The 17,907-nt window shown below is 52.7% G+C and overlaps 1 protein-coding gene across 1 annotated transcript in view; it reads right to left on the minus strand.

Moving 5' to 3' along the window:
- The window catches only part of PDPK1 (3-phosphoinositide dependent protein kinase 1), a 48,640-nt gene that overhangs the window by 12,083 nt on the left and 18,650 nt on the right, over positions 1-17,907 (minus strand). Inside the window, exons 8-12 of the mRNA XM_077762774.1 lie at positions 11,384-11,459; positions 7,753-7,821; positions 7,448-7,544; positions 6,305-6,478; positions 2,141-2,358 (exon numbers count right to left, since the gene is read on the minus strand). Of these exons, the coding sequence (XP_077618900.1) occupies positions 2,141-2,358; positions 6,305-6,478; positions 7,448-7,544; positions 7,753-7,821; positions 11,384-11,459 (634 nt within the window). The remainder of the gene's footprint in view (positions 1-2,140; positions 2,359-6,304; positions 6,479-7,447; positions 7,545-7,752; positions 7,822-11,383; positions 11,460-17,907) is intronic.

Raw genomic sequence — 17,907 nt, forward strand, 5'->3', positions numbered from 1 at the left:
CTTCAGACGTCGGGGGGGGCTGCTATGGAGCAAGAAAGCACATCATCCCCTTTCTGAGTCAATGATTCCTACTTAAAGGTGGAACATAGGTGATACAAGTCCTTTTATTTTAGACTCTATCATTAAAATCTAAAATAATAGTTTCAGGGGTGGCTGGGTGGCTCTGTCAGTTAAGCATCTGACTTCGGTTCAGGTCATGATCTTATGGTTTGTGGATTCGAGGCCTGTGTTGGGCTCTGTGCTGACAGCTCAGAGCCTGGAGCCTGCTTCAGATTCTGTCTCCCTCTCTGCCCCTCCCCTGCTCATGCTCTCTCTCTCTCGAAAGTAAAATCAACACTAAAAAAATTTTTTAAGTATGGAAAAAAACAATCTCAGATAAAATTTAGAAATTTTTCTGAAATTTTTAAATTTTATCACAAAAAAAGTCAGCAAAGTGTACTCAGATGCTGTTGGGTGTCTGTGTAGGCACAAGGAAAACTTCAGGATTTTAAAGCAAGGATTTACTCGGCACTGACTTACAGTAATTACAGCAGGTGTAACTGAAGACAGCCACTAAGAGCCCAGTAGAAATACTGAGAACTAAGTCTCTAAAACTGCACATATTTATACTGTAAACCTACTTCAGAAAATACAAAAAGAAGCACACAACCCAGAAACCACAGCACCATACAGCATGGGGCCTCTGAAGATGGGCCCAGCCCACTGACAGAGAACGAGGGGAGAAAGCCAACACCATTCAATACCATCACACCATTACCGGTAAGCCCTGCACGCCGTACACGGAGAGCCACCGTTATGAAGAACAAAGTGTTTGACAGGTTGTGCACTGGTCAAATAAAAGATGCCTCAAACCTCCTGGCGATCACCAGATTCCAAATAGGGCCGAACCCAGAAAAAAGGGAAGAGAAGCCAGAACAAAGAGAGGCAAGGCAAGAGGCTTTGGTTGGGCCCAGAACCCAGGCTGAGGGGCCTCAGGCAGCGCCATAGGCAAAGATACACAGCTTTCTGGGGAGCCCCCCTCCCCGGCCTGCAACAGAGCAAGCCTTCTCAGGGGCCCCGGCATGCAGGGGCCCCGGAACCTCCCACGCAGCTCAGCCCACAGGCCTGCCGAGTGCGCAGGTTATTCCAGTTGGCCAACATCGATTGTCACTTATTCTAGAAACAATGATTTCTAATGGTACAAAACCCTGGCTTCATCACACGCTTCTCTCTGGGCCCTGCCTTCTCCTCACTCCCCCACACTCTCGCCCAGCCCAGCCCGCTGACCACCCACCTTCCTGCTCTGTCCCATTCCTACCCCACACATCTCCCCACCCCATCCCCAAACCGGACGCCCCTCTGCCCAAGTGAAAGGTGAAACCATAAACACACGTCAAGAAAATGTCAAGGTAGAGACACTTTTCTCAACATGACTAAGGTGGAAACCAAAATGAAAACAGACATTTGACTTTGTAACTTCTATGCAAAAATACAATCTAACTGAAAAGATAAACCGAAGAAAAATGTGTGCAAAACATACAACAAAAAAATTCTTTCAAAAAGATGGAAAACGTACATGAAGAAAAATAATCAAAGGACACAAAATACCTCAAAAAATAAATACATGTGGCCAACGAACACAGAAGGTGACTGCATCATAAGAATACAAGTGCAAGTTCCCACAGGCCCACTTTCAGAGCATCAAAGCGCTTAAGGCGAGGCCGGGGAGCTGGGAAGTGGGGGTTCTGGGCACTGAGGACACAAGGTGTGTGCATGTGCTCACCCGCCTACCACCCTGAGGCTCCGCCTAAAAGAAATACCCAGGCACATGGGAAAACCTAGCCACGAATGATATCTGCAACAGCTAAAATTCTGAAATGTCCCACACACCTCAGCAGGGGGCGGTGGTCATCTAGTCAGCTGTGAACCCACATCATCGCTTCACGGACACTGGCAGGCCTAGTCCGCTCAACCCCAAGGGCTGCAGCCCTGAGGGCCTGGAACCCGCTCATCTCCGGGGCCCGACACCTCCAAACTCCCATTTCAAGCTGGACCCATTGAGGGCCCTCCTTTGCAGAGCTTGCAAGGCAGTGAGGCAGGGGTGAGGCAGCACAAGGCCTCGGCAGGCCGCGCCAGTCGGCTTACGCCTGTGGGCTCTTACCAAGGATTGCCACTGGCCTGCTTCTCCAGCAGCAGCCTCTTCTCGTCTTGGGAAAACTGGAGGTCCAGCTCAAAAGAATTCGTGTCCAGGTCGTGGATGTACTGCTCGATGTTGCTACCCGCCATTGGCGGCGGGCCTGCGTCCGAGGCGGGCAGGCAGTGTGATGACGAGGACGTGGACACTTGCATGCAGCCAAACTGGCTCAGGAGGTTGTCGTACTGCAGAGAGAGGAGGGGAGAGTGACAGCCGGGCACTGAGTCGTCCTGCGCTGGCTGGTCAGCCACAGAACCGGGTGGGGCTGGAGGCTGTCGGGTCCCCCTCCCAACGGGCTAACCTAACCCTCCAGTCTTCGAACCTAGGATGGGGAGACCCAAGGCCTAGGGCCTGCTGACCTCTGCAAGCCCCGTGCTGCTCTGACCAGAGGAGGGAGGAGGGGGAACGGGTGGCCTCCCGGGGCAGATGCCCCCTCCTGTGAGCTCGGGAGCCCTCCTCCTCTGGCCCAGTGGTTCTACATTGCTGAATCTGTGGTTGTCCCTATATATTCCAACTTGACTCTGTTCAACTTTTTAAAAAATTCTTTTTTTTTTTTTAATATTTTTATTTATTTCTAGGAGAGAGAGAGAGAGAGAGAGAGACAGCATGAGCAGGGGAGGGTCAGAGAGAGAGGGAGTCACAGACTCTGAAATAGGCTCCAGGCTCCGAGCTGGCAGTCAGCACAGAGCCCAACGCGGGGCTCGAACCCACGAACCGCGAGATCATGACCTAAGCGAAAGTCGGACGCCCAACCAAGCCACCCAGGCGCCCCAAAAAATTCCTTGTAATTGCAGCAAAGTTTCATTAAGCTTGATACAAAGCTGTCTGAAGCTGTTTGCTATCCTGGACAAAGACACAAACCCGCGAGACGCAAAAATGGATTTACTCACAAATGTGCCGACCAGGCAGAGCCTGCACACTCGCACGCCACTGGGGCCAGTGACAGGGCCAGAGGGCCCCCAGCAAAGACCTGGGAGGAGTGGTCACGTGGGCAGCCGCCTCCCCACAGCCGCAGGCCCCAAGCCTGAACCCCGCCGCAGCCAAGTACGAGGCGAACAAATCCACTGGCAATGGCTAAGAGTCGGCATGTCTTTCCAAGTCTCCTGCGCCTCCAGAAAGGACCCGGCTGCCCCTCACAGAGCTGGGCCCCAGAGGCGGGCGCCCTCCTGCAGCCCCTGCACCCCTGCTGCCCAAAGCAGCCTTGTCCCTAGGGCTTGCACAGCACAAACAGCAGGCTCAGCCCCACCGTGCTGGCTCCTGGCTGGGATGGATGCTGGGACACCTCCGCAGCCCTTCATCTATTCTAGCACATTCCCGGTTTCTGCTGGGAGGAACTCCCCAGGTCAAGACCGCCTCTGCTTAACATTCTAAAGTTTAGAGAGGCTTCCGTGAGCCCACCTCCAGGTGTCTCAGGGGGCTGCAAGGCCAGTGAGAAGGCTGCCTCCACCATCTCCATTTTTGAAACGGGAAAACTGAGGCTCGACCTGCCCCAAGGCCACAGCCCGCTAGCCAGCACCGAATCAGAACAGGTCTTCTATGTTCTTCCAAAGCAGCAGCCACCCCAACTTGTCATGGAGCTGTAGGCTTCCCACCACCACCGCCGGCTGGGTGATTCCTGTTTTAGGGGCTGTACTGCACTGCTCCCTGTGGAAAGCTCCAGATACCGTATCTCAACTCTCTGCTCTTCTCTCCTCAGCAGCACCTAGGACGACTCGCAGCACAAAACACAGGCCCAGAAAGAATGTGTGCACCAAGGGGTGCACTGGGCTGTGCACAGTAAGGAAATGGTCCTGGCTGGTCCAACCTGGAGCACTTCTGAGGGCACCTCAACCAGGGTCTAACCGCCAGCGCTACCATCAGCCACCCCAGGGGTTAGGGACACGCAAGAGAACCAAGTGCCTGCTGCTTCCTTCCCTGAGCCAAGACCATTCCCAGCTCCTCGCCCCCAGAGGGAAGCCCCCTTTCTGCCGAAATGGACCCCAGACTCTCTCAGTGCCCCTCGAGTGAAAACCTGCCCAAGAGACCATGAACGCCCACAGAAAGGGAAGGCCCCCTCCTATATCTGATACCTTTCCAGGCTTAAGTCTTTTTCTAGCTCACTTAACTGTCCAAACGGAAAGTCTAGTAGAGCAAGCGCTGCCTGACTCCCAAGGCAGCTTTTATTTTTTTTATTTATTTTTTTTACAAATAGTTTATTATCAAATTAGTTTCCACATAACACTCAGTGCTCATCCCCACAAGTGCCCTCCTCCATGCCCATCCTCCCCTCCCCCCCATATCCATCAGTCCTCAGTTTTTGTCAGCATTCAAGAGTCTCTCATGGTTTGCCTCTCTCCCTTTCCTCTACCAAGGCAGCTTTTAAAGTGGAGGATGGGCCATCTAACAAAAGGTAAGCCCTTAACAAATGGAGCTGGTTTTAAGACGGTAACACTTGAGTACAAGAAGCCAGGGCTCTCCAGTGACTCACAGCTCATAGTGACTGCGATGCAGCAGCAGAGGGCATGCACAGGGCACTCCAGGGGGCACACACACAGCGCAATAAAGCGGAGCTCCTGGGGCACGGAGGTCTGAGACAGTCACCGCACGTACAGCTGCTTCAGAGCTGGCTGGTAGAGCCCGCTGCTTTCCCAGGACACCCCTGCCAAAGGCACTGGAGACCCCAACCCACCCTGAGTGGCCATGGCTCGGGCAAGATGTCAGGCCAAGGGACAGAGTCCTGGGGCCAAGTCCCCTGCGGTCTGCACACATGGAGGCTGCTGACAGCTGAGGCCACTGCAGTGGGGGAGGCAGGTCCGGCTTCCCACATCTGGCCCCTTCAAGTCTGAGCACAAAGGATGTTTTAGAACAGCAAAAGGGTGATGTGTTATTTACAACAGTAAGCAGGAGACAGAAGAAATTTGGTCTCTGAGAGATGATACAAGTAGTACTTTTAACTAAGCCCTGGGTGACTTCTAGATAAAATCTAGAATTCCCCAATCAAATAAGGTGGAATTCGGTATATGATCACTGGTTAGGATAAGCCACGACAGGGGCATCTGGGTGGCTCAGCTGGTTGGGCAACCAACTTCAGCTCAGGTCGTGATCTCACTGTTCATGGGTTCAAGCCCCAAGTTGGGCTCTGTGCTGACAGCTCAGAGCCTGGAGCCTGCTTTGGATTCTGTGTTTCCCTCTCTCTCTGCCCCTTCCCTGCTCACACTCTGTCTCTCTCAAAAATAAACATTAAGAAAAAATTTTTTTAATAAAAAAAAAAAAAGGATAAGCCACAACCACAGAAGTTAAACCAAGAGAATGGATGATTGGTGAGAACAGAAACACGTGAAATCCTATTTAAATCCGGGGATCACAGTAAAGGGTGAGGAGGGAGCATACGACAGGTGTGAGCTGGTCACCCAAGGTGCGAGACAAGGGCCCTGTGGCTCACTGCACCCCTCTGCCCACTTCCGTGTTTCACACTCTCCAGAAGAAAAGCTCAAAGAACAAAGTACACTTAAGACCCTGCTTCTACCGGCACTAAAGCCAACGGTGACCAATGTCCATCCTGAATGCCCTGTCCCTAAAAAGCTCAAAAGAGGACCATCCTGGGCTTCTCTTGGAAAGATAAGCATTCTAGAACGTCTATAGACACATGAGTACAACGACGCCAGCCAAAAGAAGACGGAAGCCCACCTGGAAGCCCACCCGGAAGCCCAAGGGGATGGTGTGGAGGAACTGCTCCTGCTGACTCCTGCCCCCCTGCTCCTGCCCCGTGCTCTGGTGTGACTCATCCGGGCAAAAAGTAACTACAGGACGTATGAAAAGGAGACCGCCCTCATCCCCCGGCAGGCGTGCGGGCGGGAGCCTCCTCCGCCCCAGGCCCCAGGCGCATTCAACCACCAACAGGTCAAGCGCTGGCTTCCCCTCCAGTCGTGCACCCCACGGGCTGGGCTCCCAGGGCCCAGGCCCAGACTCCCGTGCTCACAGAACCACGCACACAGCACAGCGGGCGCCTCTCCCCTCTGCTGGGCTGTTCCTGACACTCACACCCCCCACACCAGACACAGGCGCACGCACACCCCACAGACGCACACGCAGACACGTGTACACCGCCCCGCCCCCACACCCCCAGACACTGCATTCGGGCCGCTGGCTTACATTCCCATAGCAGTCCTCGTCGTCTTCTGACATGGCCGGCAGGTAAGCAGTGAGCTTCGGAGGCGTCTGGTGCTGCAGGTTCTCCCACGAGATGGACTCAAAGAATGGGTGAGCTTGCAGAGGCCCATAGCCTCCCATTTCCTCACAGCCTAATCGCTTCGTGGCATCTAAAACCTGAAACGGAAGTCAAAACAAGTCAGTGTCTGGAACGAAAAGTAATTCTGACAAAAAAAGTTCTTTCTTCATACTCTTCCTAATTCCGGTCTCTGGTTGCAGAATGGCCCTGCGGCCCACCCCAGCCCCACCCCACAGTGCGCGGGGGGACGGTCGCGTCAGCCTCTGGGCTGCTGCTCCTCCCTCAAACCTATATCCTTCCCCTTGCACAGGTGAAAGTAAATCAGAATTTAATGAATAACAACAAGTATTCTTTTAAAACACACAACTAAAAAATCACACGGGGGAGAAACGAACATACTGGCTTCAGTGACAAAGACACTAAGAATCCGCCTGGACAGTGAGCTCTCGCAGACCAGAAGCAAAGTGCTGTGCTCTCCCGCCCACGCTTCATCTCCATGGGCTCCAGAGCCATCACCTCCCAGATCCAGCCTCGCACTCCCGCACCCCAGAGCTACACGCTCCCGCTGACGGCACTGACACCGGAGGGGCAGGCCCAGACAGGGCCCGCCCTGCTCCCCAAGGCCAAGGAATGGTGAGGAAAGGTCTAGCACCCACGCACACCAGGGCAGGGACCCTGCAGGCTCTAGAAATGACACACACATACCCTTCCCGGGTAGCTCTGCTTACCTCTGCTATAGTACCTGAGGTGACCTTTATAACCTTCAGGTAGCAAATGCTAAAGGTGAAATCTATAGATATCACTAAGATTCACAGCCATCTGCCACTGGAACACACCTAGCTGCTCATATGTGGATGAGCAAATGCAAAATGATACAATGATTTCCTATCTTATTATGGAAATTAAAAAGGGCTCACAGAGAGGAGACAGAGAATACAAATCTATCTACAATCATTATCAGTCCCAAGCCATCCTTTTAACACAGAAGCTCCTGTGACCACAAGTTCAGAAGGTCTCAGCATGTGGCTATCAGATCATTTTCCCAGAGGAAAATTCAAAATATTTACCAAAAGTTTTTCCACAAGGTCTCTTGCTTTAGGGAAGAATTTTTCGGGAAAGTCATATTCCAGCTTAATGATCTTCTGAAATATAAGATATTCATTTCTGTAAAACAAGAAAAGCCATCACTTTGGACAGAGCACACAAACCTCCCCTTTCCCGGGACAGCAGTCGCCCTCTCTCCCTGCAGACACAGCGGTCACTGAAGAACCACGTGGAAGTCCCCTCTACCCTGGCCCAGCCCTGGGGGCCACCCCCTCCCATCTCGCTGTCAGCTGCCGCAACGGGCTCAGGGGGCAGTGAGTGGACATACCCCGCGCGAAAAGGCGGCAGTCCTGCCACGAGCTGATATATGATGCATCCGAGCGCCCAAAGGTCCGAACTTCAAGGGCGGGGAGAAAACACAGAAGAATGACATTTGTAAAATTTCAGTGAGGAGCACAGTTCACGTCTGCCCTGTCGGCTCAAACCACCCCATTTCAGTCTCTGATCTACTTCTCCCCTTCAAAACCAGGTCGGCGTGAGGGCGGGAACCTGCTCAGAACCCTTGTTGGGGGGCTTCCCTGGGGACCCGGGCACAGAGGATCTCACACGGCGGGCACTGCTGGGCCAGGCTGTGCAGCCATGCCCACAGACCCGCCATGCCTGGTGAGGGCTACTGCTTCCTCACAGGGCCACCGGGGTCCCAAGAGGGAGCAGAGGTCATTCCTGACCACAGGAACCACAAACACTGAGGAAAAAGTACCTTCTCCCAGTGCAGGGGCAGGGAAGGTGGCTTGTCCCGGTCACCACAGGTTGGTACAACTAGGAATAAACTCAGATTATCTCGTAACTCAGAGTTTACCTCCAGAACACAGACTCAAGCTCACATGTGCCAAGGAGCCAAATCAGACAGTCCACAAGATGTGCACAAAGCAACCTTAACTCTTTCCCTTCCTGAGCTGGCTGTGAAGAGGGCTACCCTTCTTTCATAAACACTCGGACTACACACTAGAAAAGAGACAGTTCTGGGGCACCTGGGTGGCTCAGTGGGTTAAGCATCCAACTTCAGCTCAGGTCATGATCTCATGGCTTGTGAGTTCAAGCCCCGCATCAGGCTCTGTGCTGACAGCTCAGAGCCCGGAGCCTGCTTCTAATTGTGTCTCCATTTCTCTGCCCCTCCCCACTCATGCTCTGCCCCTCCCCCCCCCGCCCTCAAAATAAGTAAACATTAAAAACATTTTTTAGTAAATAAAAACATCAATAAAAAGAAACAGTTCCAAAATTCTCCTAAGTTGTTTCCAGACCAGGTGGCAGGAACCCTGAAGGAGGTGCTCTCCTCACCTATGATGCCACTGCCCCGTCTCTGTTTACTCTCTCCCCTCAGTGTCTGAGATCTATTGTAAGTTTTACATTCTATTCGCAGGTCAACCCTACAGAAGCATACACATGCAATCTATCCACACTGCCAGTTGCCTCCCCCTCCAGCGCTAGACCTATGGGGGTTCATGGGTTGCTGGATACAGCCAGCTTCTGGGGAGGCCATAGCCTGGCATTCCCGAAGACGAGACTGTAGAGTGTGGGTGAAGGGCATTCGACACGGGTTAAAAAATACAAGAGATCAGAAATCTGAGGCACAGCATATGGATGGAGCGTAGGGCATTTATAAAATGAATCTACATTCTACCCAATAACTAGCTTTTTACACTTGTTTTTCTCTACTGTTTAGTCTAGGTAAGATGGGGACCCACACAAAACAAACACAACAGAAAAGCATCGGCTCAGTGGGGCGGCAGCGGCCAGAGACCAGGTGCAGGTTGCGGGCCGGCCGGCATCTCCACAAAGCAGGGCTCCCCTGGGCTGCTCTCACCTCTGTGAGTCGTCTCTGTGCTCATCACCAGCAGCTCTTACCATTTAAAGTGATTTTTTAATAGAATAAAGACTAAAGGGGGAAGCCAATGTAACATTTCTGGAAAGCAGTATGCACCAAGGATCTTAAAATACCAAGTTAGACCAAGTCATTCCACTTCCTGAAATCCACACAGAGGAACCTGGGCACCCCAAGCGCCACCCAGCAGACAAGGGGCAGGAGCACCCTTCCTCCCAGGACACAGGACATGCGGGCACCCAGCAGACAGGCCAGGTTGTGCCAAATAAATGTAAAGCACCTCAGAGTCCAACAACAGAGGAAGAGCTTGATGAACTGTGGTAGACCCACAGGCCGGAAGCGCGTGGCTATTAGATGTCTGCAGACGATTTCAGGGGCGTGGGGAGAGGTCTGCTCCATGATCGTAAGGAGCAGGGCTCAAACCTGGTTACTGAGCAGAACTCCAGCTGAACAGAAGGCACGTGAACACACAGAAGACACACAGAAATAACGAATTGGAAGGACGCGCCAGACCAGGTCTGGTGTCTGTAAGCAGGATGCAGACTATGAGTGTTCCCATTCTTGTATTCTCCACGTTTTCTAAGAGCTCTTTACCATACAAAGGTGTCACTTTTAGAATGAGAAAACTATTAACTATTTATGAATAAATATCATACAACTTAAACATTTAAAAGCATAAAAAGATGCTCAATGATGTCTCCCTCATAGCGCTGTCCCCACTGCTGGGACACCCACTGAAGACAGTTTAAATGACAGACAAGCAAATGTGGGCAGTGTCCTTCCAGTTTGCACACAGAAGGCGGCCTCTCTGTCTTCCTGATCTCTCCCGGTAGAGCCCGGAGACTTTCCCCCGTCAGCACTCAAGGGCTGCTTCATCCTAAATGCCCCAAATCAAGGACAAGCTTCTCCTCAGGCAGCAGTGACCCAGGCTTTGAGATTCTGGCCACCGGCAGCCACCACCCAGAGGAGGGCTTCTCAGCCTCGGCTCAGGGGACACCAGGGGCCGACTCACTCTTGCCGTGCAGCCGTCTCTGCACTGCACAATGCTGGGCAGCATCTCCGGACTCCACCCACAGGACACCACTAGCACTCCCTCCCCGCCCCTGCCAGGCTGTGACAGTGAACTGTCCAGACACAGACAAATACACTCTAGGGGCCAGAGCTGCCCCAACTGAGAGGCCCTGCCCTACATGGGGTAAAAGCTCAGAATCTGTTAACTAAGAAAAAAAAAACAAAAACAGAGAACCTGAAAACTAAGACGCCCATCAGGCAGCAGGTGAGACCAGGGGCTTCACCCCCTCCAGTTCTTAAAAAGCGGTCACGCTCAGGAACACAGAGCTCCCCACCCCCCAGGTGGCAGCACCCGTCTCTCTAGCTAAGGGACCCCTCGTGGCCAGTACGGGACACTGACAGTGTGGCTGTAGCAACAATCCAGGGAGAAGCTGCAGCCACACAACTTGCCATCTGGAAGCACTCTCCAAACTGAGACCTCGGACTCCAATGCTGCCCCAGGTGCCCCAAGACAGCCCCCGGGCTACTCCCTGCTCCTGGCCAATGGCACGTTGTCCCCCTTGGCACCTCCGGTCCTTGTAAGCACAGCCTCATCCGTGCACCTCTGATACTCATACCTCAGGCCCCAGCCCAGGCCCGACGCAGTTCGGAGCATTGGGGAGGGACAGTGGGCGCTGGCTGCACCCCCACCAGGAAACCGGCTCCATCCCCTCCCACACACGCCTCCTCTGGGCCTCTTCGTTCAGTCGGTGTCCACAGAGCACCGACCGTGGGCAGTACTAAGGACCCCAAGGCACAGGGACACAGCTAGGACTACGGACCTCCTGGGCCCACCTTCCCCCACTGGATAGTTGCTCCTAAAGGAACAAGATCAAATACCAACGCACAAAGCAACAATGATCCTGGGAAGAATAATGGATAACAATAAAGTAGCACACAGGTTATCGAAGATACTGATAAAGACCATAAAAGGCCCTCTCTTAACTATTAACTTTATATGAAAAAATGTACGTAATAGCCACCGTGGAGAAAAGAGAATGTTCTGGATCAGATGAAAGCGAGTTACCTTTTACAGGCCGATTTCTCTGTGAGCAGCTCTGGAGACACATACTGGGCTGTTCCTACAAACGAGTTGGCCCTGGCTGATGAGAGGAGGGAAAAGGGAGAAAGGTCATGCTGAGACACAAAGCATTTGTCATCGACACTGCACCCTGGATGTTCATCCATCATGACATCATGGTTCATGTGAGCATAAGTGGGGCTCTGTCCCGGCCCTGGTCCCCTGGAGTCCGACTATACACTCCCAAAACCCTACTTGTCCAGGGCCCTCCCCTCAAACCCCCTTCTTGGACTCTCTGGTCCTGGTCCAAGGCTGGTTCAAAGGTCACTTGCTCTGTGACAGCAGTCGTGGCCGCCAGGGCTGCCCTGCCAGACCACTCTGCCGCACGTTCTCCGGGCATGTCTCAGCAACACGCTAGAGGTGTTCTCACCCAGACTTGTCAGCTCGCAGCATCACGGAGAGAGAGGGCTTGTGCCTGTTTGGTCCACGAATGGTACCTCAAACAGCCCCAGGCACACAGCTGGCACAGATAGGACACGTACACGTGGGAAAGGACTGGTCCCCTGAAGGCCACACACCTCCTTAACCAACAGCTCAAGGAGGCTAGGGACTACAGGTGGAGTAAGACCCAGGGAAGCTTCTCGACACCCCGCTGCTTCTAGCACCGCCTCTAGGACTGTGCGACACAAGAGTCACCACGCTCACACCACAGACTCATAAGGTCAGTGGCAGCAGGACCCTCTAGACCCGCTCACTACCAGAGGATTCCCTCAAAGACCCCAGGGGCTCAGCAGCAATTGGGCGGCCCTGACCAAGCAGCACTGCAGACACAAGCCCGCCTGTGCTGTCACAATGCTCCGGGGGCGCCCCCACGGGCGCAACACTGGAGATCGCACGACCACTCTGCCTTTTCCTGTGACCATCAGACACAGGATCGGGATTCCTGTGTGAGATGCCCCCATCTGAAAGCAAAACAGCTCCCTCAGGAGCACGTGAAATGCTGCTTCCCCTCTGACGGTTGCCTGGAGACGCTCCACCTCACCTGCCGTGACCTGCCTTGCCACCACCTCCCGGGTTGGCCCCGCGCCCACAGCGCTCCGCACCCGGCACTGGACGGCTGCTGGCAAGGCTTGTGGGCCTGCTGGGACAGGCCCCGGGATAAGGCCACCTTTCCCAGCAGCACATTCCAGCATGGCCCCGTCTCCTAGCCCAGCACCCCAAAACAGACGCGACACAAAACACCATGGCTCAACAACATTTTATTCTGGACAAACTAGGGGCGCCTGGGTGGCTCAGTTGGTTAAGCGTCCGACTTCGGCTCAAGTCATGATCTCACAATTCATGGGTTCGAGCCCCGCGTCGGGCTCTGTGCTGACAGCTCAGANGCCAGCCCTGTGACCTAGCCTGACCCCTCCAGGGATCAAGCAGTTCTTTTTCTCAGTATCTTTAATAATCAACGCCAGAAAGTATTTGTCCCTAAGGACACATTTTCCCAGCCCAAGAGGTAAAACCTCACACCAACACACTTGCCATTGGACGGTCTCTGGTCCTCCAGGCCCCTTCTGAAACCAGTGACACACAGAGCGGTGACCACCCATGCAGAGTCCTGCTGGGCGAGCTTACTGATACGTGTCCCAACCGCTCTACTCAGGGTTCTTACCTGGGACATGTGGGCCACCTGGGGATGTCTGGACACATTTCTGGCAGGCACCATGGGAAGGGGGATGGGGATGGGAATGGGGGCTGGTTACTGTCACCTAGTGGCCAGATGCCAGGGGTGTAGCTAACACCCACAGGGCACCAAAGAGCGGGACTGCTCCAGCCCCAAACGAGCCGAGGTCCTGATTGGCCTCTGTACAGCCTCACTGGGGCTGTACTCTACTACCCTCCAAAAACATAGCCCAAGATAGAGCCAGAGCAGCCAGCTAGGTTCTGGAACATTCTGGAGGAGGGGGAGCTAGGGAAGGGAGAACAGCTGAAAGTGCCTTCATCTTTCCTTCTCAAAATTGCCTGCTCTGCTCTATGTTCCGTCCAGGGGAAGCAGCCTTCTCCTTCTGCACTGATCGGAGGCTATGTACTGGGCACCTCAGATAGGTCCTGACACAGAAGTGACTGGGGGTTACAGCTACCTGGGATGAAATGCAACACATCTATGTTTGGCTGTCTATAAAATTCTTGATGGTATATGGCTATAAATTAACACAACACCTGAGTCAAGATGCAAAAGGAAACCCGGGCCCCTGGCCACACCAACGCAGCACATGGCAGTCTGGGCTGAGAGGCCCGCCAGTCATGGTGGCCATCATATCCCGCTCACCGTCCCTGGGGCTGCCTCAGAGCTGGAGAGGCTCGCCACGGGGGACTTCGTGACTGCTGGTCCCAAGGCCTCCACGGGCAGACGCCCAGGAGGAAGACACAGACACAGCCAATGTGCCGGCTCTTCCCCACTGACCCTCAGACATGGCCTCCGTGCTCCGGTGTACTACAGCCCTGCAGCCAGCAGCAGCCCCAGAAGGAGGCAAGGAGACTGCGCTGGCCCACCTGCGGCTGGTACCCCCTCCCACAGAAGTGGCTCCCGGGGGCCTTGAGCCCTCCCACCTGCCCCACCCCCAGCGGGGGCCGAGGGGCTCACAGTCCTGCTGTGGGGATCCAGCCCTGTTGCCTCCTCCGCCCTGCTCTCTGTAACTGGTCCCCTCATTACGTTGTTTTCCTATAAAGACTCTGGCCACATTTGCATTCTGCCAGGACCCCGAGCAATACTGCCAAGAAAACACTGAGGTGATTCATATGAGGGAAAAAAAAGAAACCGAGAGCCAAAACCAAAGGAAACCATTCAATGATGCAATGAATCAAAGCAATGCAACTGAACACACAACAGCCTATCAGATCAGCAAAGATAAAAAAGGAAATACACAGCGCTGGCGAGGATCTGAGGAGACAGACACGCAACATGCTACTGGTAGGGAGATGGAAGGATGTCATTTTCAGGGGAGCAATTTTCCAAAAAGCATCAAAATCCAGAGAGCACAGGCTTTGCTCTGAGTCAGCAATCCCACTCCTGGCCCCTGATCCTGCAGGACGGACCCCGCAGTGACAGCGGGACGACGTGGACGCAGCAGTCCCGGGAGCCTGCCCCCCCCCCCCCCCCCACCCCCCCTCCAGATCCCTGAGCTCAGCCCCGGACACAGAAGACGAGGGTCCAAATCCTGATGGGCACCTTTCCAGCCAGGTGGCCCTGGGCGAGTCACCATCTGGTGAGCNTAATCCTGTTATTAAAAAGTTCTGGAAATGTGTTTTCATATGGAAAGATATCTCTTATGCATAATTAAATAAATTAAATCTGGCCATCAAAACAGTATATAGAGGGGCACCTGCATGGCTCAGGTTTTTTTTTACTTTTTTAATGTTTTATTTATTTCTGAGAGAGAAACAGACAGACAGACAGTATGAGCAGGGGTGGGTCAGAGAGACAGGGAGACACAGAATCTGAAACAGGCTCCAGGCTGAGCTGGCTGTCAGCACAGAGCCCAATGTGGGGCTGGAGCCCACGAACCATGAGACCATGACCTGAGCCGAAGTCGGATGCTTAACCGACTGAGCCACACCCAGGCGCCCCACATGTGTTTAAGCATCCATCAGGCTCTTGATTTTGGCTCAGGTAATGACCTTAACAGTTTGTGAGTTCGAGCCCCGAACGTTTATAGAGACTTTTGTGCCTCTAAATAGTTACATCATGCACAAAGGTATACACCATCCCCACCCCCACCCGTGGCCAAGCTTCGAACTGTGAATCATGATGTCATTAGGGTTGTGTTGTTGTTTTACAATCTCTGGGCGTGGGTCTGCTGGTCTCCCATGACAACTCCTGCTTCCTGTTACCAGGAGCTTGTGTCCATCTTCTTGAAGGTGTGGGGAGGTGTGAAATCGTCCCCTTGGAAAGGAGCTCTCCTTTAGTCAGGAGATGAAGGAGGTCTCTCGCGTAAGGAAAAGAATAGGACTGCCTTCAGAATAATGTTCGGAAGGCATAAAATAGGACTATAAATGATCAAAGTGTCAAAATACCAGGATGGTGACAGCGTGCTACCGCAGTGCCTGGCCCTCTCAGTGCGGCAGGTAACAGGGCCCACTGGGTCTGGCAGTGCAGGAGTTACAAAGCAGTGAGGAGCACACACAACAGATCAAGACTCTGTGACAACCGTAAGGGAACATGGAAACACCCGTGACTGCTCCCCATGACAGGGGACATCTGATGCCTACCTTCATAATTAAGGCAAATGTTCAATTTCACAGAAAGGTAGGTGAAAATAAGCCACTTTCTCCTCTCAGCCTCATGGAGAGCCGACTTCTAATGTGTGACACCAGGGTAAGAGCCCCCGAGAGAGCACGAGAAACGCAGAGATCACCATTACCTCCCCCACAGCCGGAGATTAACCGAAGGCCAAACTGCCCCACCTACTGGGACACCAGGCCCAGACACCCACCGTTGGTCAAAATGCTGCCTATTCCACACCACTAACCCACCAGAAGCAGGCCACGGGATCGGGGTAAAGAAAAGGGTCTTGGGCTGGGCTCTTGTCTCCACCCTGAAAGTGATTCAAGGACACTGACTGGCTTCCTGGGCCATGAAACACTCTGGCCACCACCTCGGACTCAGCTTGTGAGGAAGGACAGGCACCAGGAGTGCTCCTGAGGTCAGAGGACACCCAGCCTGTCTTCAAAGCCAAGAGTACAGACTGCTAGTATCCTCCTCCTAAGCTCCCACGTGAAGCAAGCAAACACAGTCCCCCAAACAGGCTGATCTCTTGGGCAAAAGATGAGCAAAGTAAATACAGTGACACATAAACAGGAGTATGGACCATGACTGAGCGCTACTTATCCCGGGAATGCAAGGGTATTTCAACATATAAATCACTCAGGGGTGCCTGGGGGGCTCAGTCGGTTGAGTATCCGACTTCGTCTCAGGTCATGATCTCGTGTTTCACGAGTTTGAGCCCCACGTCGTGCTGACAGCTCAGAGCCTGGAGCCTGCTTCAGATTCTGTGTCTCCCTCTCTCTCTGACCCTACCCTGCTCACACTTTGTCTCTCTCTCTCTTTCTCAAAAATAAATAAAAACACTAAAAAAAAAAAAAAAATCACCCAGTATACTACATATCATTAGAATAAAGAACAAAATCCACACGGTATCTCAGTAGATTCAGAAAAAGCACCTAATAAAAATTCAATACTGCTTCATGACAAAAATATGTCACAAAGTAAGAAGAGAAAGGAACCTCCTCAATCTGGTCAAGGTGTCAGTCACCAGCCTTGATGGTGAAAGACCAAAACTTCTCCCAGAAGATCAGAAACAAGACAAGGACAGTCACTTCCGTTCGACACCATCCTGGAGGCTCCGCCAGGGCCGTCAGGCCGCAAGAGATAAAAGGCATTCGGAGTGAAAAGGAATAAGTAAAAAACATCTCAAATCACAGACGACTTGATCTTATATGTAAAAAGTTCTGATAACTCACTACAAAACAATTATAAAAACCAAACAAATCCAGCCAGGTTGCAGGACACAAGGTCAAGGCCCCAAACCCAAATGTATTTCTATACACTTGCAACAAACAATCTGAAAGTGAACTTCAGAAAACAATTCCACTTAGGGGCGCCTGGGTGGCTCAGTCAGTTGGGTGTCCAACTTCGGCTCAGGTCATGGTCTCGTGCTTCATGGGTTCAAGCCCCACACTGGGCTCTGTGCTGACAGCTCAGAGCCTGGAGCCTGCTGCAGATTCTGTGTCTCCCTCTCTCTCAGACCCTCCCCTGCTCAGCATATGCTGTCTCTCTCTCTCTCAGAAATAAATAATTTAAAAAATTTGAAAAAAATTCCACTTAAAATAGGCTCAAAAATAAAATACTTAGAAATACACTTACTAAAAAAAAGTGCAAAGCTGACTCTTGAATGATGAGAAACAAACTGAGGACTGATGGATGTGGGGGGGAGGGGGGAGATGGGCATGGAGGAGAGCACTTGTGTGGATGAGCACTGGGTGTTATATAGAAACCAATTTGACAATAAACTATTTGTAAAAATAAATAAAAAATAAATAATTTATAACCAAAAAAAGTGCAAAGCTTATACACTGAAAACTATGACAGACTTCTGAAAGAAATCACAAGACCTAAAAGAAAGACACCCCCCCAACGCCAACCCCCACCCTGACCCCAGCCGGCGTTCACTCAGCACAATGCTTCATACTCCATGGATGCTCCAGTGGGGACCAGAGCTCCATTCCCCTCCAAGATGGAATACCGCTTGCCCATGCGCACGCCAAGCTCGCGGACACGTGCGCTGTCTCCCCGGTCTGGCTCCTGTAAAAGAAGCTGCTATGAGCACTCCTGGACAGCAGCTTCTGCGGCCATGTCCCCAGGGCGCTCGCAAGGACACACCTGCAAGCACAAGTGCTCAGTGAGAAGGGACGGCATCTGACCTTCTGAGGGGCTGCCAGCCTGTTTCCCAAAGTGACGGCACCGCTTGACATTCTCACAGCAC

This window comes from Crocuta crocuta, unplaced genomic scaffold (genome assembly GCF_008692635.1).
Source record: "Crocuta crocuta isolate KB4526 unplaced genomic scaffold, BGI_CrCroc_1.0 scaffold234, whole genome shotgun sequence".
In the NCBI taxonomy this organism is placed as follows: Eukaryota; Metazoa; Chordata; class Mammalia; order Carnivora; family Hyaenidae; genus Crocuta; species Crocuta crocuta.